The sequence below is a fragment of the Rhinichthys klamathensis genome, unplaced genomic scaffold (genome assembly GCF_029890125.1).
Source record: "Rhinichthys klamathensis goyatoka isolate OS25496 unplaced genomic scaffold, OSU_Roscu_1.1 h1tg000231l_1, whole genome shotgun sequence".
NCBI lineage: Eukaryota > Metazoa > Chordata > Actinopteri > Cypriniformes > Leuciscidae > Rhinichthys > Rhinichthys klamathensis.
Genome location: NW_026606755.1, coordinates 1570460 through 1593910, shown reverse-complemented (window position 1 = coordinate 1593910; position 23451 = coordinate 1570460). Strand labels below are relative to the sequence as shown.

At 38.9% G+C, this 23451-nt stretch overlaps 1 protein-coding gene across 1 annotated transcript in view; it reads left to right on the top strand.

Annotated features, from left to right (window-relative positions):
• Positions 1-23451, top strand: part of plxna3 (plexin A3) — a 177439-nt gene that overhangs the window by 147415 nt on the left and 6573 nt on the right. Inside the window, exons 12-25 of the mRNA XM_056265275.1 lie at positions 652-842; positions 2846-2994; positions 3513-3633; positions 4954-5090; positions 6032-6199; positions 6590-6683; positions 6795-7034; positions 8737-8880; positions 10857-11091; positions 12276-12418; positions 12935-13191; positions 14335-14401; positions 17600-17746; positions 22385-22544. Of these exons, the coding sequence (XP_056121250.1) occupies positions 652-842; positions 2846-2994; positions 3513-3633; positions 4954-5090; positions 6032-6199; positions 6590-6683; positions 6795-7034; positions 8737-8880; positions 10857-11091; positions 12276-12418; positions 12935-13191; positions 14335-14401; positions 17600-17746; positions 22385-22544 (2253 nt within the window). The remainder of the gene's footprint in view (positions 1-651; positions 843-2845; positions 2995-3512; positions 3634-4953; positions 5091-6031; positions 6200-6589; positions 6684-6794; positions 7035-8736; positions 8881-10856; positions 11092-12275; positions 12419-12934; positions 13192-14334; positions 14402-17599; positions 17747-22384; positions 22545-23451) is intronic.

The following is a 23451-nucleotide window of genomic DNA, read 5'->3' as shown; positions in this document are numbered from 1 at the left end:
TAAAACTATGCTGCCGTATAAGCTTTTTTAAAAGTTAATTTTGTTTATTTACTTCTAGATTGGTCACATTTTCAATTTAAGTATATTTTATTTACTAGTTAAAAGCATTTAATCAACCATGCTCTATTTGTGTGTTTATTAAAGTATTCTTGCTAGCTTAGCAACATGCTAACATCAGGCTCTGTTTGAAATAAACTGAGTGTGTTTAGTGGCTCTTTTTTTGTTTTGTAAATATGAGTGACTATTAATAACCAAGTTGCTACCTGTGAACAGCATTTCAAATCACTAACATGAGATTCCACGATGCTGCCAGTGTAGATAGTAACCAGCGAGTGAGCTCACTAGCGTTTGGAACAGAGCCACTGTGTATAGAATTGAACCTCTACACCCACTACAGCGGAGCACCTTGGTTTTCTGCTTCCTCGAGGCTTCTGGTCAGAGTTATTAGTGTGGGTGGGCAGCACATGAATCACGGCACAGTGAAAGCAGGCGTGGGTTTTGCCTCGGCTACCTTCCCCTTACAGTTCAATTATCGATTGGCACCATACAGCTGGCACCACTCCAAACATGCCCTGCGTTTAACTGGCCAGCTGAGAGTACGGCTATATTCTCACTCTCTCTCTCTCTCTCTGTGTGTGTGTGTGTACGCAGCTCTCCTGTATAAGTGTGAAGCTCAGAGGGACAGCTGTGGACTCTGTCTGAAGGCCGACAGCATGTTTGAGTGTGGCTGGTGTTTGGCTGATAAGAAGTGTCTCCTGAAGCAACACTGTCCTTCACCCGAACACAACTGGATGCATCAAGGACGGCGCAACGTACGCTGCAGCCATCCTCGTATCACAAAGGTAACACACGGCATGAAAGCCATCTTGGACCATAGATTTGTATTGTTTTCAGATGAAACCTAACGAAACATGCAATGACCATCGCCAACCCTTTTAGTCCATAATGTGACATTTCTGACGGAAACAGGATAGTCAATGAGGAAACGGGACTTTAGGTAGGCAGTAGATGACTTCTGCCAAAAAAAAGGATCATGTACAATAAGGCCAGGACTGACTTCTTCAAAAAAAATCATTAATTTTTTTAGAATTACAGTAATTATTTATTTATCTTTGTTTATCTTTATTTATTTAGCATTTTTTAGAATGACTGCAATAATTTATGTAATTTATTTTTATTTATCTCTATTTATGTTTGTTTATTTATTCATTAATTTATATTTTTTACCTCTATAAAATATAGATTTGTACTTCTTTAAAAAAATTATTTATCTTTACTATTATTATAGTTAGCATTTATTTATTCATTCATCTGTGTTAATTATTAGGGCTGTAGTCAACCAAAGAAATCCTTAGTCGACCAAAGTCCTGTCCTGCGCAACGATTAGTCGACTAAAAAAAAAAAAAAAAAAGACACGATGTTTTGATTGAACATTTTTTAACAATTGTCATAGCATTTATAAAACAACAACGAAAAAACATCAAAAATACAAAAAACTATAATAATAATACAATTCTTTTAAAATTAAGTGATTTTTTTTTAACTGCAAAGTTAGGAGCACTGTCCTAGGTCTATAGTAGGCTAACAGTCACAATCGCGCACCTGACCACACCACACGCTACACAAAATATAACTGCTATCTGCCACAATGAAAAATCCTAACAAAAGCTCTCGTTTACAGGCTGTAGCCTATATTCTTCTTTACTTGTCTTTCAAAGCTATGGGTTAACTTTTGTCCAGCCGATCTAGGAGTTTTAAAACAAACAGACAAAAAAACCCAAAGAGCCTAAAAAACAATCCTAATAATAATAGGCTGTATTGTAGGACCGCATATAGGTTTATTTTCGTTTTGTTACATTATTTAGGCTATTTTCAAATGCATCAAGTGTACAAATAAAAACAAAAACATATCAAGACAACACAATCTATTGAGTCAGCATGATAAAGCCGTTAAAGGGACTGCTCACGTCTTTTGCGCGCTCAAGTTCGATTTCAAATGTAGGCGCGCGGTGTGCGCGCTCATGATGGAAGCAACGCGCTCTTTTTTTTCCAAGTGCGTCCACGCCGCATCGAGATAAAAACATAGTGTATAAAAACATAAAAACCGAAACAAGTAGCATTCTAACTGAATGAATACAGCTAAACTACCTATATCCCTTACCCTGAGCACGAAGCAGCAGCGCAGCCACAGGGGGGAACCGAGTGTTCTATGTGTGTGCGCTAAACTGTGGCGCTGTTACAAAATAGCCTAAATTAAAGCATTTAAAGTTGGGGATAAACCATAGGCTAATTATATTTAGAATACAGTAATATATAACTGCTTATAAAGGAATAAATATCAAGGAGTAAATCATAAAAAAAAAAAAAAAAAAAAAAAAAAATACTACTGGTCGACCAATAAGAATGTCAGTCGACCAAGATGGCATCGACCGATTAGTCGACTAAACGACTAAAGTTGACAGCCCTATTAATTATTGTTATTATTTATTTACAATTATTTTCTAGTTGCAGTCTTTTGATATATCTTTATTTATCTTTATTGTTTTTTTTGTTTTTAGAACTAAAATTAATTTGTATTTACCATTTTTTTGAATTAAAACTGTATTTACGTATTTCTCCATTTATTTATATTCTATTTTTATATAGACCTTTTTTTTTTTTTCACTAGGGATCTCCTCAAAAGAGGTTTAGCTTTTTTATGGAGTCATTTTTAGGAAATTTGTATAGTGAAAAACACACAAAATAAACAATTCTCCTGAATGGCAGATATCCCATTCAAGAGAATTGTGAATATAGAATGTGTTTTATATCCTCCAATGAGAAGCTGTCATCTCTGTCTCCACAGATCCGTCCACTGACGGGGCCGAAGGAGGGCGGCACACGCGTGACCATCGAAGGAGAGAATCTGGGGCTGCAGGTTCGAGAGATCACACATGTGCGTGTGGCGGGAGTTCGCTGTAACCCTGCTGGTTCTGAATACATCAGCGCTGAGAGGTGGGTTATTAGAAATACTATACACTACAAATTACTTCTCATACTTCTCATGTCGCTATTTAAAGGTGCAGTAAGTGATTTCATACAAACACTTTTTGAACATTTTGATTTAAACATTTTTCAATCAACCCAAACAAACACACCCCTCCCTTCATTGCTCCGCCCCAAAATGCACAAGCAAAACAAAATAATCCTTATCCTAAAGCTCTTGCCTGGTCATAACTCTTCTTTTCTGTGATATTCCTCTGACCTTTTCTCTTTTGTAATGTCTCTCAGCCATCTCTCTTTCTACAGTCTTTCTTCAAATCTCCCTATTGTTCACTCTTGCTCCTCCCCCATCATGAATGGACACGCCCCCTAGTTCTGATTGGCTGTAAGTGTGTTGTGCTGCTCGGTCTGATCCACTTTCATCAGCGTTTCTCAGAAATGGCTTACTGCACCTTTAATTTGAATGAGTTAGTATCAAGTTTATGGACAGTGTTTTGTGCAGGAGTGATTTCTGTGTTCTTGACCTGCAGGATTGTGTGTGATATGGAAGAATCTCTGATGTCGAGTCCCCCTGGTGGTCCGGTGGAGCTGTGTATCGGTGACTGCAGTGCCGAATATCGTACCCAGTCATCTCAGACATACTCTTTTGTGGTACGACCTCTACTTTTTTAGACATATTGGCTGTGTCTAACGAAACTTGAAGACAAATCCTGTACGTGCAGCTCAATGATTGGTTGACAGAATAAATGCTGTAGCGGTTAGAATGTCGGTTAATGTCCATTTGTATTTATTTAGTTTGAATATTTAATGACTACAGTGCTTATTTCTTAGTTGAAATGGAATTGAAAAATAAGTTATATGTTAAAATAATACAATTAAAATTAATACAATATTTTACTAATTATTTATGCATTTATTTATTTATAATCGTTATAATATTTAATTATTAATATGCCTCTCTTTTCTGAAATGGAATTAGAAGTAAAAAAAATAAACGTATGAGTTTATATATACTGTGTATATATATTTTTTCATCTTCTAATTCAATTTCATATATATATATATATATATATATATATATATATTTATTTTAAGTTTTATTCAACTTATGATTCCATTTTTGCCAAGAAAAAAAAGCATTGTAATTATTAAACACTCAAACTTGTTCTAGAATCTTAAATGTGACATTATGGTGCATTTTAAAGCAGTTTCCAGGCGGCTTCACACACTGACTGGCCAGTGAGGCAACTGCCTTCGATTTTGGATGTAGCTATTATATTTTAATCATTCTTTTTGTATCGATTCCCTTATCGCTGCTAACATTTTGTTTGTGGTGATTTACGAGCAGCTAATCAATTTGTATCCATCCTTTGAGACTCAGCCAATCCGATTTTGCACTTGAAACCGATGAATCGTTAGGATTCCCTTTTCCTACATCCTGTTAGCCAATCAAATCAACTGGTGGAGCCCATGTGATAATTTAGTTGAAGGGAAGGGGGATGTAAAGAATTACACAATTACCCCCTCCTCCCCGCAGAGGTTTAAGTGGTGCCCAGCAGGAATAGGGCATTAGTCTATTATCCCGAGCCCAGGAGCTGTACGTACACACACACACACACACACACACGTATATAAATGGATGACCCTGCCTGGATTCCCTCAACATCTAATCAATAGCGTCCAGCTAGCTTCAGTCGTGCAGAAGGGTAAAGCAAATGAAAACACGCACTCCGACCAATTACACAGGTATGCAACTAATTACTGCGAGAGGATGGCCTGACAGGTCCTGCGCCGAAACAAACGAGCCCTGCACGGAGCGAGAGCAAACAGGACATTTCTATTACAGTGATGAGTGTAATCTTTTCGTGTAGTACCAGAATGGGGAAAACAAGTGCACGCTTGAGCGTCTGTATCACGCTGCAGCAAGCTCCATCTGTTCGGAAGTTACCGTCGTTTCTCTCGTCCCGCTAGACTCCGGGTTTCAACCGGGTGCGGCCGGAGAAAGGACCCGTGTCCGGCGGGACCAGGCTGACTATCTCAGGCCGACATCTGGACGCCGGGAGCGTCGTGAAAGTGCGTTTGGCCCAGGAAGAGTGTCTGTTTGTCAGGTGAGCAGCTTTTCTCAGCTCTTAACCGGATCTTCCAGCACGGATCACATCTGCGTCTCTCGACATCTGCGGGATACAGTTGGACTTCGGAGGAAGCGAGATGTGTCATTTCCACATGAAATTAAATGAGCGTGCATGGCTGTCCCCAAATACATCCACATGCTCATGTGCCAAGAAACATGATGCATTACTAGTTCTGATTGTTAGTGAACTGTGTGGTGATTAAACTGCAGTAACATCTGCTTAGAAGACATAAATTGTATAATGTTGTCAGTTCCTGGCCAGGAAGGAAAAAAGACAAGCATGTATTTCCATGCTAGTCTAGACTGGTTTATGCTGGTCTAGCCATGTGGACTTGCTGGTAGAGAAATATAAATAAAAAAGTTTGAAGAAAAAAAATACATTAAAAACTAAAAAGTAAAATATATATATATATATATATATATATATATATATATATATATATAATTTTTTAACTAATTTCATTTCATATTATATTTAATATTCATAAAATATGAATTTAAAATAAATAAAATAATTACTTTATATATATAATATGTGAAGTCCAGCCCAGCATCCAAAACACATACAGTAGAGGTCTTTTCAACCTGCTAAAAGGCTGCTAAAACAGCTTAACACTTAAATCGAAGGTGGTCAGCCTGGTCCAGTTGGTTAGTCTGGTCTGTTTGGATGGTTTTAGAGGGGATTGGTGTTCCTTTCAACTGGCAGACCAGATGGCTGACCAGCTAAACCCCAGATTGGCCATCCTGGCCGACCAAATAAACCATCTTAAAGCCAGACAAGACCACTGTAGGCTTGTTTAAGCTGTTAATGCAGTCGGGTTTTGATTCATTTTTCAAATTTGTAAAAAATAATGGTCAAAATTATGAAAATTGCTTCAAATATTTCTGGTTTTGTTTAATTTGACTTTGTTCTGACAGGAGAACAGTGCGTGAGATAGTGTGTGTGACGCCACCGTCAGCATCGGGCTCTGGGGCTTCATCTGTCAAGCTGTTCATTGACAAGGCAGAGGTCACCAGCGAAACACGTTACATTTACACAGAAGATCCTACCATTTCCAGCGTAGAGCCCAACTGGAGCATTATCAAGTACGTTAACACAATCTCACACACACTCAATGGCTCTGTTCCAAACCCTAGTGAGACACCTCACTGTCTGCTGTCTACAGAGGGCTAATATGTCTTGCTAACTTCAAAAACTAAGCCTAATAGGATCTCATAAATATATGAACTGAAACACAGAACAGAAACTCGCTCACAGCAGTTTCCAATAGAGGATTAGCATATGCCAATGACTCAGTTGTCTAATTAGCGTAAAGAATGCATAGCAAGCTCAAGTATTGACATAGTTTGAGTGAAATATTTTATTTTTAATTTTGATAAAATGTAAATACAAAAGAAAAAGAAAATTTTATGTGATTGTTGCAATGCATTTACTAGAGCCTAAATGAAACGAGTATTGCTTGTATGTTTTGATAGTGGCAGCACCACCCTCACGGTCACAGGAACCAATCTGCTAACCATTCAGGAACCTAAAGTCAGAGCCAAATATGGAGGAGTGGAGACCACAAACGTGAGTTCCTGACCAGCTGTCCTTCTCCTCTCTGCCCCACCATCATTACGGACAGCCTGTTGTTTGTGTGATACTACTTCTGCTACATAATGTCTGGATGTTCCTCTGCAGGTTTGTATGGTGGTGAATGAATCTGTGATGACTTGCTTGGCTCCGGGCATCATCTACACTAAACGTCAGGCTCCAGAGAGTGGACTTCACCCGGATGAGTTCGGCTTCATCCTGGACCATGTATCAGCCCTCCTCATCCTCAATGGAACTCCTTTCACATACTATCCTAACCCAACCTTTGACCCTCTTGGGAATGCTGGGATTCTGGAGGTCAAACCAGGATCACCCATCATCTTGAAGGCATGACCTTTGTCATAATCATCAATAATTGACATTTTTCCCAGTTGCATTTGGGTGAATTTAATGTCCTAGTCATTTCTCACTCTGAAATCAGATACGTTTTTTTTTTGGGGCACAATGCCAAATTCAAAAATGACAAAAAAAAGATCCACGTGAAAAATAGGCCGATTTTTTGTGTGCAGATCTTCTTTTGTCATTTTTATTCAAATTTATTCATTCATCTGATTTGGACTAGTGTCTGATGCTACGCTTTTCCGTTCACTCATAATGCAAAATTATAAGTAAATATTTTTCGAGAAAATAACCATTATTATGATTTTAATAATTCTAAAAAAAATAATGTCACATACGAGTGTCTAAAAAAACAGGCTTTAAAATTTTGATATTTTTCAGGAGATTCAAATTATTTATTTATTTGCACAAGTCATACATAAATGTTTATTCATTTGTAAGACTGGAAAACTGGTTATAGGGAACAACCACTTCTTGAGAAGACAAAGAACCTACTGCATAGTAGCATTTGGGCTCACTCTTGTGAAGGCCCCATCCGAGACTAGAGGTCTCACCTCTGAATCATCCTAATCTACATTTCTTCCCCTCATCCCCCACTCCTTCCCCTTCATGCAGATCACCTGAAACTCACATAAGAATATATGTATGGTTTGATGTGAATGATTATCATTGAGTATTATGTTTGGTATCATTTGAAATGTCTCAAGAATGAGTGGTACAAATGTCTCATTCCCAAAGTATAAAACAAAAGGTAATAAGGTTTTTTAGAAGTTTAGAGAAACTGGCACACAAAGAAAGGTGGACAAATGGTCTCCACGCCCCCACCCAAGAGGTGTAACCTCTGAATGGAAAGCAAGGGGTTCGGGGCTCTTTCTGTATCTCAGATCAGCCCGTGAGGTTTGCTCATGTAGTTCTTAAATCTTGGGTTTGCATCTATTTCTCTTAACTTAAGGCATTTGATGTTTTGTATTGATGATCTTTGAACTGATTATGAAATTGGCATAATACTTTTACCTGACATAATAAATTGTTATATTTGATTATTCTAACAGACTTTGACTTAATTTCCATTGGAGTTAAAAGGAATAGTCAAACATTAACGTATATTTAATGATGCACAGATATCATTGAAAAACTTTCATTTTATGGAGTCAGATGAAACGAGTTAATACATAAGATAAAATGTATTGTATTTAATTAAAAATCTCCTTGCCATGGGAAAAGACGGAACACGCGTTGAGACCTTCACCGCTAATTTGAATGCCGCCATTGGATCAAATTAGACGGCCTTACACATTCATTCATTCATAACGTGCATGAACGGAAAAAAAAAGAACAGGAAGAAGAAAATCTTATAGTACCTGTCGCTTATTTGTGCACATCAAAAGAAAACAAAAAACAGCTGCTTTAAGAATGGATCAACCCCAATCACCAAACATTTTCAGTAATACCTCTTTTTAAACTTTTAAGCGTGTTTATCATCATTTTTCTTGCAACATTCCTGTATTTTTTCCTTATACAAATTCTTAAATTTACAAACACTTTTACAGCACTTCAGTTCATAGTCCAAAAGAGTTTTGCACGTACTACACAAAAACAAATGTGTTTGTAATTATCAACATCAAATGAAAAATGAAACTCCTCACTCTTTTTGGTGAATTGAATTTTCTGTGCCATCATCTGTAAACAGGGCAAGAACCTCATCCCTCCTGCTCCCGGTAACGCCCGGCTGAATTACAGCGTGATGATTGGAGAAACGCCCTGTCTGTTAACAGTCTCTGAATCTCAGCTGCTCTGCGATTCACCAGATCTGACCGGAGAACAGCGAGTAATGGTGAGGATCCTGCTCCTATGACATTTTCCCATCATGCATTATGAAAACCTAATCTATAACGGGCCTCTCTTGCTGGCGGAGAGCAAAACATGCTCACCTCTCAATGCGCTGACTGAGAATTTACGACTCTGTGGTTATTGTATATCAACCAATAAAGGTGGCAGAAAATGAATGGATGGCCATAAGATGGTGAAAATGCTGAATGTTTGGTTTGCATGGTCTCAGGCATTGTGCATCTGATTTAATCAATCTCATTATAAGCCACTGCTGCATGGCCATCTTTTACCTTAATGCTAAAACAGAAAACAGAAAGGTCAACTGGAAGTGGCTCGCCGTACATTAAGTACTTATTAGGATTATAGGGCGAGCTGATACAAGCAATTTCCCACGTAATCTGGCTATCTGCTCTCCTGGCAGCTCGAACAATTATTACAAACAGGAGACCGGAATCCTTCATAACCTTCATGAGCCCTGACATATGCTTAGAGAAAGCATTTGAGACAAGTTCAGCCCCTTTATTGATAATAACGGCTTTCATTAGTGGTTGCTCAGGAAATCATCACTATTATTATTGCTCATATTTGCCGTTAGTCATTTTAACAAACCCCTAAACCTACGTATGAAACTTTAGCATGTAGCTCATTCTGCACTGTTTGTGCTACAGACATGAATAATGTCTCAAATCATGTGGCTTTTGAATTAGAGGTGTCAATCTATTTTCATTTATTTTGCATCAATAATCTACTTATATAAGATATCTTGAATCGAATCGATTTGCTGCTAACCCAAAGATTCACGCCTCTCAACTACTGTACATAGCAGCACATAGCAGACAATATCATGCCCTGACCTTTGCATGGGTATCTAGTTTTACTTGATTTTTTTTTTTTTTTTTTTTGCCAATACCATTTCCTGAAAGCAAACTTTGTTAGAGTAATTACTTTCAGAACTTATCAATAGCATCTCAACTGATCAATTCTAATAAAGTCTCTACTGTGGCATGAACTGGTGAAACCATACATCTCGATAAAAGGTGCGCATGCACATTACAGCCCCTAATTCGGTCCAACACCCTCCGTTTGATTGATTAGCATGAGATCTGTGGAAACAAAGAGTACGTGCTGTATATCAAAGAGCTGATTATTCTAGTTTGTGAATCCATAATGTGGAAAAACACCCATAGAAAATGGAAAAAAAGAGTGTGTGAGAGAGTGGGACTGAGAGTGCCGGGATCACTCAACTAATGACTTGACACATATCGACAGCGCTCCAGGATTCACTTTGTTCCCCTCTATCACCAAGTTTCAATAATTCATGCAGCCACGCGGGGCCCGAGCGATCGCGGAAAGGTGAAACTCGTTAGGAAAGATGGCTGGATGCCGCGTTTAATTGGTCCTCGAATAGTGCTAGGCTGAGCTCCCGGTACCACGCCTCGGTCGGACCCGAATCTCTAACTAGACCTCTATTACCTGCTGATTTGTGCCTAATTGCCTTCAACACCTGTGCCAAAGTGACTTTTTGAAGTAATTTAATGTGGATTAGTGGTCACGGTGTCTAACGGAGGCGGCAACGATTGTTCTCTCACCGCAGGGTGAGGAACGCGACGTGAACGTGTCAAACAAGTGCATAATTCTGTGGTAATTCTAATTGCAAGCTGATTTCATTCAAGAAGAAACAGTGTGAATACCCTCAGCCAATCAAAATCCCTCATTATGACCCACCAAAGTCGGCGGGGTGGTTAGATTGAAGGGCCTGTGCTCAACCCGTTACCCCATCAGGGCTCACAATAAGGACTGGCCGATGGCCCGGGACCAGCGTGAACCATTAGAATTGTCTAATTGGTTTGTGATGGGGCCAGTGAAAATTTTGGTAGGGCAAGTTAAAATGTGAACCACTGGGCAATCAGAACAAATCCTTAACATTGAGCCCTGCCCCATACTTTGACTTCTAATAGTTCCTTTTGTCTGTGCATGTAGATTCTCGTGGGCGGCTTGGAATATTCTCCCGGAACGCTTCACATCTATTCCGACAGCACTCTCACGCTTCCCGCCATCATCGGGATTGGAGCGGGCGGAGGCGTCCTCCTCATCGCCATCATCGCTGTGCTCATCGCCTACAAGCGCAAGACGCGGGACGCCGACCGCACACTCAAACGCCTGCAGTTGCAGATGGACAATCTGGAGTCCCGTGTCGCGCTGGAGTGCAAGGAAGGTAGGATTTTTGGTTACTTCAGCATCGGCGCTGCCTATAGCCCGTGCCAAGTTGTTTCTGACAGGTGTGTAGAGTGTTTTAATTAGCTACTAATGGTTTTAACCCGTAGGATAATTCAAATGGAGCTGTGATGTATTATTGTATTGTGCGCGAGGTGTCCCGTGGGCCCCTGGCGTGCAGTTGTGTTGAGAACGGGAGCGAGTCGGAGGCGCTCTCACACTGCAGTAGCCTGGATTCTTGCAGAGTTTGATGCAGTCTTTGTGGAAGGATTGAACTGGGTCATGACGTCATACTGGCCTCATCCTTTGATTCCGGTTTTATTCACAGCTTTAAAAGGATCTGTAGCTCAGGCAGGCATGGTGCGCTGTTATTTATGCATTTGTTAAAAGAATGCCATGAGATACTGGAATATATGCAACTTTTCTTTTTATGCAATTTTGATTTTTAAAAAAAATCATTATTGGGTCATTTGTCAGTAGGCATACTTTCCCAGAGAGGCGACTGAAACACGTATTAGTAGTGCTTTTTTTACCTATAAAAAACCTTTAAATATATACAATATATATATAGTCATGTATTTGTGTATATAACAGTTTTTTATATACATTTACGTTTTCTACATAGTTTTATAATATACAATATTTGAAATAAACTATATAATATGTTTTTAAATGAACACTTACTTGCATAGTACTCAACTACTATGGAAGTGATTGTAAATTAAGAACAGACAATTGTATTGTGCACTAAAACTAAATTGCAGACAAATGACTTCAGTTTTCATACTTTCAATCAGTAATGGATCATTTAATCTCGCAAGCCTGATTCCGTGATGGATGTAAAAACTGCCCAATTAGACAGGAAAAGAGTCTCTGATCAACATCAACAAAACAACCAGCTGCACTGAAAAGTTACAAAGGAAACCCATTAAATTAAATTCTTGTTTAGTTGATTTGAACTCTTCAATAAATGTAAATGGTTCTGTGTAATTGTTCATTAAATTGACAGGAGTCTTAAGTTCATAAATGACAGGAGATTGACACAATATTTCTGCTATAGTTGCCAATGCCAGTAATCTCAAAATATGGTCACGACCCCCGGGCCCCTGGTATATCTGTCTGTCAAAGCATATGAGGTGTTCTTCAGTCTGATGGGTGCGTATCTCTGTTCTTTATTCTTCTCAGCATTCGCTGAGCTGCAGACAGACATCCAAGAGCTGACGAACGACATGGACGGTGTGAAGATCCCTTTCCTGGAGTATCGCACCTACACCATGAGAGTGATGTTCCCTGGCATCGAAGAACACCCGGTTCTAAAGGAGCTGGACGTAAGGGAACTTTTAAAACATCCTGGTTCAATTTCTCTGTCCCCATGTGTCGTCTGTCACTCGCAAGTGCCAATAAGTAGGTTGCCACAACTCATAGACCATTTTCCTTTAATCCTCCTGCCAAAAAAAGAAAGCAAAAAAAACGCTAGATGTGCTTTAAAAAGATCCCCTAAGCTCTGAAGCTACGGTACTGCTGTCTCAGTAGTGAGCTTCAGAGCGAACGCCCCTCTTTCAGCATGCTTTTTAATTAAAACCTCAGGCAGAATGAAATCAGCAGCCCTGCGAGGCCCTGGTGGAATAGTCGTCTAGAGACGTGCCTTACCGAAAAATGTTTTGAAAATAGTCAGCAAAGAACAATTAAATCTCACTGCAGCTGAGCTTTTTTCCAAGTATGCATTCAGGCAACAATTGTTGTTGCACATGTTTCTCTCATCTCCTTCCTGTCTGCCTTTTCCATTTCTGTTTTTGTTCTCCTGCTTTTTCTTTCGTTTAATCAAATGCTCCCTCTCCTCTCAGTCTCCAGCTAATGTGGAGAAGTCTCTGCGCTTGTTCAGTCAACTGCTGCACAACAAGATGTTCCTGCTGACCTTCATCCACACGCTGGAGGCTCAAAGGTCCTTCTCCATGCGGGATCGTGGCAATGTGGCCTCCCTCCTTATGGCGGCGCTGCAGGGACGGATGGAGTACGCCACTGTGGTTCTCAAACAGCTTCTGGCCGACCTGATCGAAAAGAACCTGGAGAATCGTAACCACCCTAAACTGCTGCTTAGACGGTAAGAGGTGCCTCATATTGTGGAACATGGCCAACCCAAATATCCTCCAAAGTTACTTGAGGATTCATCATCACATTTGTGAAATAATGATATGCACTTAGCAACCACTCCTCATCATATCATTATCAAATGGCCACTCACATAGCAACGCCTTAGCAACCCTCAGAACACCTTAGCAACTTCATAGCAACACACCAGCAACCACCGAGAACACTTTAGCAACCATATAGCAGCATGATAAAACCACTCAGAACACCCTAACATAGTAAGGCCATATTAATCCCCCAGAACATCTTAGCAAACCTAGAAACCCCCTAGAACACCTTAGTAACTGCATAGCAACACCCTAGCAACCACCTTGAACCCTTTAACAACCACTTAGTAGCATGGTAAACCCACTCAGAACACCCTGACATAGTAAGGCCCTATCAATCCCCCAGAAATTTTTGGCAAACACCTAGAAATTCCATCGAAACTCCCTGGAACACCTTAGCAACTGCATAGCAATGCCCTAGAGAACAACCAGAAAAGCTTAGCAACTACATAGCAGCGCCCTAACAACTCCCCAGAACATCTTAGCAACCACCTTGCAATGCCCTGGCAACCCCACAACACATAGCAATTCCATAGCAACCCACTAGAACACTTTAACAACCACATAGCAGCATGATAAAACTACTCAGAACACCCTAACACCGCAAGGCCCTATCAATCCCCCAGAAAAGTTGCAACCCAACTGCATAGCAATGCCCTGAAAACCCCAAGAACCTACCCATAACATCATAGCAACTGCATAGTAATGCCCTAGCAACCATTCATAACACATTATACCACTTAAACAGCCACATAGCAGCATGCAAAAACCCAGAAAAAAATGATCAACAGCATAGTAAGACCCTACCAATGCCGCAGGATACCTTAGAAACTGCATAGGAACAGCCTAGCAGCCACCAAGAACACATTAGCAACCACCAAGCATTGCCCTAACAATGAGCTAGAACACTTTAGGAACCACATAGCAGCATGGTAGAACCACTCAGAACAGCATAACAACTACCTAGCAATGCCTTAGCAACCATTTAGAACAGCCTAGAAACCCCACAGCATCATTTGCATTTATGGCATTTATTATTGTCTTTGCAGGACTGAATCTGTGGCTGAGAAGATGCTCACCAACTGGTTCACGTTCCTCCTGCACCGCTTCCTTAAGGTTTGTGACCTGTTTTCTACCATTAACATTCAATCAATTTTAATAATGTGCTATGTGAAGTCCTACATGTAATTGAGCCACATCCTCAAACTTCTCTCTGGCTAACTAGCATCTTGTTTGCGACAAGGTTTTGGCGCGCTGACGTTTTTGACAGGCTGACTCATCGCAAAGCCCGCTAATAAATCTCGCTAACGCCTACGCTCCAGATAGCGACTCAGGAATGCCACGGCTTCCACCCAACCCTGAAACCAGGCCTGTCAAGGTCATGAGGGCACTCGCTCAATCCCACATCCTGTCAGGTGTTCCAGAGTTCACCAAGATGGCCGCTGTATTAAGCTAAAGCTGATTGAGATGGCTATTAGCGCTAACATCAGGCCCTTTGTGCATTCAGGGCTGGAATTGCCCTGTGGAATGTAGCGCTGGCCGGCCGCCTAGTATCTTTACGTCCCATCAGTGCAGATGTTAAAGTGTTTTGGCCACCATACAGGCCTCTAGAAGTAATTACCATGAATTGCCTCCTCGGTACGGCTCTATTGCACTGCCTGGATGTGTACTTGTAATGCATTTCATAAATATTGTGAGCCAAAGCATTCACATCTGTTAATGTCATTATTTATTCCTCCTCATATTATTCCAAACCTGTATGACGTTTTTATTTATTACAAGGAAGGGGACACAAGGGGATGTTTAGACTGGCCAAGTTAGTTTTGCTGGGTCTCCTAGCCTGACCAGCCTCTAAAGCCTCTAGAAATCTGCCAACAGACCAGTTTGACCAGCCTGAGAGACCAGCTATAACTACTGTAGCAAAACAACTTAAGCTGGTTTAAAACTCAAGAGGAGAAATCATAGAATGAAAGCATACAGTGACCAAGGACTGTCAAGCTAAAATAAAATAAAATATAATGAATAAATAAATCACCATAAAACTATAATCCAAGTAAGCATTATATTCTAGACTTAAATAGACTTACAAAATAACAACAAACTTTTTGATCTCGCCTAACCGCTGAAAAAGTTTTATTTTCATTTTATTTTATTAGCTTGACAGTCCATTGTCACTGTATGCTTTCATTATATGATTTCTCCTTTAGAGTTTCGCAAAAGAAAGTCATGCAGGTTTGCTACCACGTGAGGGTGTGCCAACAATGACATCATTTTCATTTTGGGGTGAACTAACTCTTCAAGGGTAACATCAATATATTTGTTAACAGACTTTTAGGGCTTCCTCTTGTGCTGTCAGTTCATGTCATCTGCATTTACACCGCATACGTTAAACTGCGTGAATTCAGCGTTCAAATGTGTCCGTTAGCGAGTGAATCCTGGCGCGGATCATGTGACACACATCTGTTGTGTCATAACAGGGTCTGACAGCCAGACTATGAAAAGCAGACGGAGCCAGAACGCAGACAGCCTCTAAAAGCAATAAAAAGATGCGGATTTGATGTATATATTAGGACTAAATGCATTTGACATAGAGTTCGAAGGCTGGTTGTTTAGAATTACTTGCTGTTAGGCGTGCAATGGATGCTGGGTAACCCTCTCCGTCTGCGTTAGAAGAGTGTGATTCAGGATGTCATGCTGTAATTAATAATGTCAAGCTGATCTCGCCTAAGAACTAAATAATAGCCTCCCCTCAGTATCGCTGTTTAGTCATCAAACGTTTTTAAGTGGGTAATTGGAGACTTCTCCACACTTCACAAATGCCATCTGAAAAGAACCGTGATTGGCCACGTCTCTCCTTCTCACGGCCGCGCTTTCTTTCTCTGCACGCTCGCCTTCTTATTTCTCTCTCTTTTTTTTTTGCTTTTGGTCAGAATGTCTTTTTTTGTCTCTCTGTTCATTGCGTTTTCCTCTGTATTTAAAGGTGCAATTATGCATTTTCGAAGTGTGTGGAAAATTACAGCTCGCTGTGATTTTATTGAATTGATGGTCTGTGGTATTTTGCACAGGATGTTCTTTAGCGTGTTCTTTAAAGGTAAAAGGTTTTAAAGGAGACATATAATGGAAATCAAGATGTTCTTGATCTTTTGGAAAGTAAAGCACTGAAGTGCTAAATAGACAGACTAGAATAGGGGGGCACGATATTGGAAAAAGCGATATTTACTTTTCTGCTATTTGAAGAATGTTCACCAGATGACTTGAATAGGTGTATATGGAAAATAATTATTCTTTCTAGAATGAGTGGGGTGATTTGTCATAGCGATATCGAGTTCTTTTCAATATATCGTTGAGTCTTAGTTCACAACACGCTTCTGCTTCTGAATGGGATTTGTTATATATTCGATGTTTTGCGTTTTTATTCATAATTATTAACATTTGATGTCATGTGATTTTGTGATTTCATGTAGTGAATATAATGGGTTTGAGATCTCTAGTTTTTTTTCTATCCAAGTGAACACTATCATTCAAAAGTTTGGGGTTGTAAGATTATTTTTATGTTTTAAAAGAACTCTCTTATGCTCACAAGGCTCCATTTATTTGATCAAAAGTACAATAAAAAACATAATATTGTGAAACATTATTACTATTAAAAGAACTGTTTTATATGTGTATATATATATATATATATATATATATACATATATAAAAAATGCATCATTACTCCAGTCTTCAGTGTCACATGATCCTTCAGCAATCCTTCTAATATACTGATTTCCAGATCATGAAACATTTATAATTATTATCAGTGCTGAATTTAAATTTTTGTGAAAAGCCTTGTACATTTTTAGGTTACTTTTGTTACCATATAAAAATCTTTACTGTACTTTTGATCAATTTAATGTGTCCTTTCTGAAAAAAAGAAAAAAAGTATTAAATTCTGTAAGAAAATTAATATTGAAACCCAAATTCAACAGAAAAACAACAGTGGATATTGTCTTTACATGTATTTGTGCAGCAGTGTCACAGGAAGTGTGAGAATCCATTAACCAGAATGTACCGTAACAGATGTCATTTACTTTACATAAAGACGTCTTTAAATACAGCTGCAAAAACAGCATGTTTAATTCTGTGGGTCAGTGAGAAAGTGGAAAAGGATTATGTACTGTAAACCTTTGGTGCAAGAAACCTTGACTAACATTATAAGTGGACTTTTGGGAGGAAATAAAATGCTACGAAAGTGTTGAATATGACCTCTCTCTCTCTCTCTCTCTCTCTCTCTCTCTCTCTCTCTCTCTCTCTCTCTCCATCTCCATGCAGGAGTGTGCTGGTGAGCCTCTGTTTATGCTCTACTGTGCTATAAAACAACAGATGGAAAAAGGTCCCATAGATGCCATCACAGGAGAGGCCAGATACTCCCTGAGCGAAGACAAGCTCATCCGACAGCAAATCGACTACAAGCAGCTGGTCAGTGTCCCCATGGTGACGCTCTCTCATGTATCCCATAATCCCTCTTCCCGTCTCCCAGCACCCCCAGTCTCATTGGAGAGAACAAGTGTTTGATTTCAGCTCGAAATACACATTTGAAAAAGACCTAAATGCTTACAAATATTTTACCTTGTCAGATGGTCCCAGCTAGAAAGTATATCTATTAATACTAATACTTACATTAGTATTACTAATACACACTTTACCATGTCTTCTACATGTTAGAAAGTCCAAGATTTTGGTACAAAGAACATATACATTCATATTTAATATTAGTCAATGCATCTGAATGATATATCATTTGTAGTTTTTAGTTCAACGTTTTATTTAAAAGACTATATCATCATGACAATGACTGTCATTTTTATATTTCTGATTTTATGATGGTATTCTGTCCGTATTTGCAAGACTAATGCAAGCGTTTAGTTTTTTTATGAAACAGGTTCTGGGTAACTGTTTCCCTGTCAGCGTTTACTTGAATATATAAACAGTCAATATATCTGAAGAAAGAACAGAGCCCTGCTTTTAAACAAAACAAAAAAAGATTTTATTCTCTCATTATTCATTCTTTTTTACCAGCACTTATGTTTATCAAAAAAATATTTTGAACAAAAACTTTTTTGTCAAAGACTTCGTCCAAATGGGATTCAGAACGATGATCAAAACACAGATGGAGTAGATCGAGTCCATTCACAGTCCTACACCTGTTTGTGGGTTCGACATTTCATTTGGTAACATTAAGCAGTTTGGATTTATGTGATTTTGAATGTTTGGTGATCATGTTAACTAACTTGTGCGTAAACAATTTCTATCCGCTGTTTGTGGGCTGTGTTCGAAATCGCCCCCTGTACCCTCATTCACTATTCCCTACATTAGTCCTCTAATATAGTCCACAAGTAGTGAATGAAAACGAGTGAGTGAATTCGTACATGTATGAAAGCACTATATAAATGCCTCATTTAAGCTCATTCATAAAATGGTTTTAAAAGCTACAAGTGAATTTAGTCATCACTAATGTGGGCAAGAGATGATGGCAAATATAATCTAAATGTAAGAATGAGGTGGAAGTGAGCATGCATTCAGAACTGGAACAATCCGATTTATAATTCAAAATGTGTCGAAACAAGAGCAAATATTTACACTCCTAATGAACATATCAACATAAACGCTGTATCACAGGTGAGCCTGACCTTTTCTGACGGCCCCTAGGGGCCTCTCTTTAGGGTTGACAGCTAAGACAGCTGAATAACTGTGCTACATATCGATTCCCTTAAGCTGAGCTATCCTGAATACTGTGGAATTGATGATCTGTCCTATAGCTGTAACTACCACTGAGCAGCCATAGATTAAAGCTCATTCATTGGTCGACCCGTATTGTTCCATTTAAAATCAATGCACAGATCTCTGTCGGCACAGAGCCACAGACAGAGAGTAAATATGCTCTTTTTGTGTAGTCGTGTTTGTGTATGTGAGAGAGAGAGTTTAAATCAGCCGCTGTATTTCCTGGCTGTCTGTTGAGCCTTGGGTTTGTTTTATGAGTGCCATGATAAATTCTCAGATTTGTTTCAGTCATTACAGGCTCTGATCAGGTCAGACGAAGGGAGGGCGAGACACATATCAGCTCATTCTTTGTTTGTCCCCGTTATTGCACCTCTGACAAACCCTGCTCTCAAAGTAATTTTATAACTTACCCTGCCTGGCCTGATATCATCAGTCTGATTGGCATTTGAGCTTTTAAGCCGGTTTTATCTCAGAAGGGACTAAAGGGCCGATGGGACACTGATGAGGGATACCATCAGTGTACAACTGGGATTCGGAACTGAGAACCGGAGAACCTTAACTCTTTCCCTGCCATTGAGTCGAGCATCTCCGGATCCAAAAACAAGCGAAAAGAAGATCTGCGTAAACCATGTCTGTGTTCGAAATCGCCCCCTATACCCTTAAAAAGGGCACTTTTTGAGGGAACAGCCATTCCTAGTGGTGTCAGAAGCCATAGTGGACATTATCGAGTGGGCTCATTCAATCCCATAATGCACTGTGAGAGTTGAATTAATTCCAACGTCTCTGACTAGAAGTTGGCGCCCGCAGCTGGTCCAAACCGCAAGTCTAATGAGATCAGTCAATCAATTTTTATATCCCTTAAAGTTCATTTAAATGTCATTGGTAGTTGATGTATCAAAAGTTGTTTAAAAAATATATATATTTATGCATAAGATTACATTTCTATAGAATATTTCAGTGGCATTTGAGGTCTCAAGTCTGTTTTTTCTCAGATGGGACTAAAGGGCCAATGGGACACTGATTAAAACTAGGATCTAAATCATAATTGGTTACATTTGAATAAATTAAAAGATACTGGATCTTGCATTGGTCTTGCAAATACGGACAGAATACCATCATAAAATATGAAATATAAGCATGACAGCAATTGTAATGACAATATAGCCTTTGATAATAAAAAAAATGAAAACTAAAAACGCTGGAATATTGCAGTATGATATTTCATAAAATTGTGTATCTTCTTTGTGCCAAAATTGGTGTGAAAAGACGGTAACACTTTATTTTAAGGTGCTTGTAATAAGCAGTAATTAACAGTTTATAAGACCTTATAAGATGCATATAAGCATTAACTACTTCATATAAGGGTTAATTAAAGGTCCAGGCCCTGAAGAGATCAGGGAAACTACTCCCTCTTGGGAAGGTCAAATTTTAAGTGACTGGGAGTTTGTGTTACCATTTATGTTTGTACGGCTGTTCTAAAAGTGCAATGTATTGATACTTGAAAAAATGTATTATTTAATTGAATTTATTTATTATCATTAGTTAATGCTTATATGCATCTTATATGCATCTTATAAGGTCTTATAAGTGTCTTATTAACTGTTAATTACTGCTTATTACAAGCGCCTTAAAATAAAGTGTTACCAACAAAGACTATTAGCAATACTAAGGTAAGTATTAATATTAATAGATATAATTTCCAGCTGAAAACATCTGAATTTGATACAGTATTTAATTCCTTTAACCATTAACGGCTCAGCCGGGTGATGAACGTGCTAAAGGACACTAAAGTCACCTTTACACACTCTCTCATCTTCACACACACACACACACACACACACACACAGCCAGAGACGAGAACTGATCTTCATGTTAAGCTTTCGTAAAACCCTCATTTCCTCCAAGCTCCTAGTTTCAACCCAATCCGGTTCCTAAACCAGCGTCGGGTGTCCTAAATATAGCTGGGCTCCGTCTCTGGGAGAATTCCGTAATTTACTGTGTAATTGGGTTTTAATCACAAACCTCTCGCGTGTGAGCCGCGGCTGGAGGGAGGAATTGCCGTGAGCTAATGATCAGCGAGTAGCCGCGATTACGGATGCTCAGTCGCGCACCAGTGCCAGCTGCATTGTTTTAATCACACGATTTACGCGGGCCATGCGCACAAAAGGTCTTCTCATTCATTTATATGGACTGTTGTCACAGTGTGAACGGAGATAAATCAAAGCATCGGCTCCATAATAAACGCTCGGCTCTTTAATGCAACTCAACTGCCTATTTATAAAGCTGTTATTTGTATGTGTTACTCACTTGGTAAGTGCTGAGGGCTGTTTTTTATGAATCTCGTTTCGCTTATGCTACTGGCTGCATAAATGAGCTGATGCACACATTCTACAGCTTGTCTTATTATTATTTTTTACTAATGCTATATGGCTGCATGAAAGTTTTATAGCTTTATTAGATTTTGCCATAGTAATTATGGTACAAAAATGATAATGCATTTTCATACACTAAAAGTAGCAGCAAAAGCACCATGGTGTTAGCATGTTTTATTAGGACATTGTGCTATGGTTATGCTTTTTTGCGATTCATTTTGTGATTTCTGAGCGTTTAGAAAGAAGCTAGAAACAGCATGTCAAATTGTGTACATTTTAACGTATTTGTTCATTCATTTATTTATTTACACGGCATTGGTTGAGTACATTGTTGCTGTTTTGGTCAGGTCGCTTAAAACAAACAGATTCATATTTTGTTAGCAAGACAGAGACATTGTTTACACTTTTCATGGAAATCAACCTATAAAGTTGTGTCTGCATGCATATTAAATGAATGGGAGAAAGTATTATAATATCAAAAAGATGACACATTTCAGCTGGAAGTATCTTTTACCTTCAGAAATGCCATATGAATCCTTGTTTGTGGCCGGATCAATCACTTCTAGCCGTTTGTTTTTATCGATCTGTGACCGTTTTATCAAAACCCGCGCGTTTCACATATTCTGAATACCGCTTTGCTGGCGGATAAATATTTCACCATTGACATAACAGTTAAAGTTGAGATGGCTATTATGATAAATCAGGCCGAAGCATGAAACAGGATCTCGATCAATCTTTGATAGGCTGGCAGAGCCGGGCCAAAGCGAGCTCCAGTCTCCCACTGTGTATAATAAAATGTGTCTTGACCTTTCTGCACCCTCGTAAGTCCATGCGTATGTTAGAGTGTGCGGTCTGCATATTAGATTTTAATGGAGACTTGTTTTTGTGTTTTTGCTGGTCATCTTGTCAATCAATATTGTCGTGTTTTCTTAAATATTGTGCTGTATCTGTGTTGCTCTCTCAGACGCTCATGTGTATTCCTCCGGAGGGAGAGGCCGGTACAGAAATCCCTGTTAAGGTGCTAAACTGTGACACGATCACTCAGGTGAAGGACAAGCTGCTAGATGCCGTGTACAAGGGCATCCCGTACTCACAGCGCCCGCAGGCCGACGACATGGACCTGGGTAATAACTGAGTATTATTAGGATCATATAAATCATGTAATGTTAATCCCATCTATCGTTCAACCGATCGATCCATCTATCTATTGTTCTATCTATCTATCGTTCAATCGATCTATCTATCGTTTTATCTATCATTCAATATATCGTTCTGTCTATCTATCATTCTATCCATCTGTCTGCCTGCCCTATCCATCTATCGTTCAAACTATCTATCTGTCTGTCCCTATCTATCGTTCAATCGATCTATCTATCTATTGTTCTATCTATCTATCTATCATTTTATCTATCCTTCAATCAATCTATCCATCGTTCTATCTATCGTTCAACCGATCGATCTAACGTTCTATCTATCTATCCTTCAGCTGATCTATCTATCTATCTATTGTTCTATCTGTCTATCGTTCAGTTAATCTATCTATCGTTTTATCTATCATTCAATATATCGTTCTGTCTAACTATCTATCATTCTATCCATCTGTCTGCCTGCCCTATCCATCTATCGTCCTATCTATCTGTCCCTATCTATCGTTCAATCGACCTATCTATCTATTATTCTATCTATCTATCTATCATTTTATCTATCGTTCAATCAATCTATCCATCGTTCTATCTATCGTTCAACCAATCGATCTATCGCTCTATCTATCTATCTATCGTTCAGCCTATCTATCTATCTATTGTTCTATCTATTGTTCTATCTATCTATCTATCTATCTATCTATCTATCTATCTATCTATCTATTATTCTATCTATCTATCATTTTATCTATCGTTCAATCAATCTATCCATCGTTCTATCTATCGTTCAACCGATCGATCTATCGCTCTATCTATCTATCGTTCAGCCTATCTATCTATCTATTGTTCTATCTATCTATCTATCTATCTATCATTTTATCTATCGTTC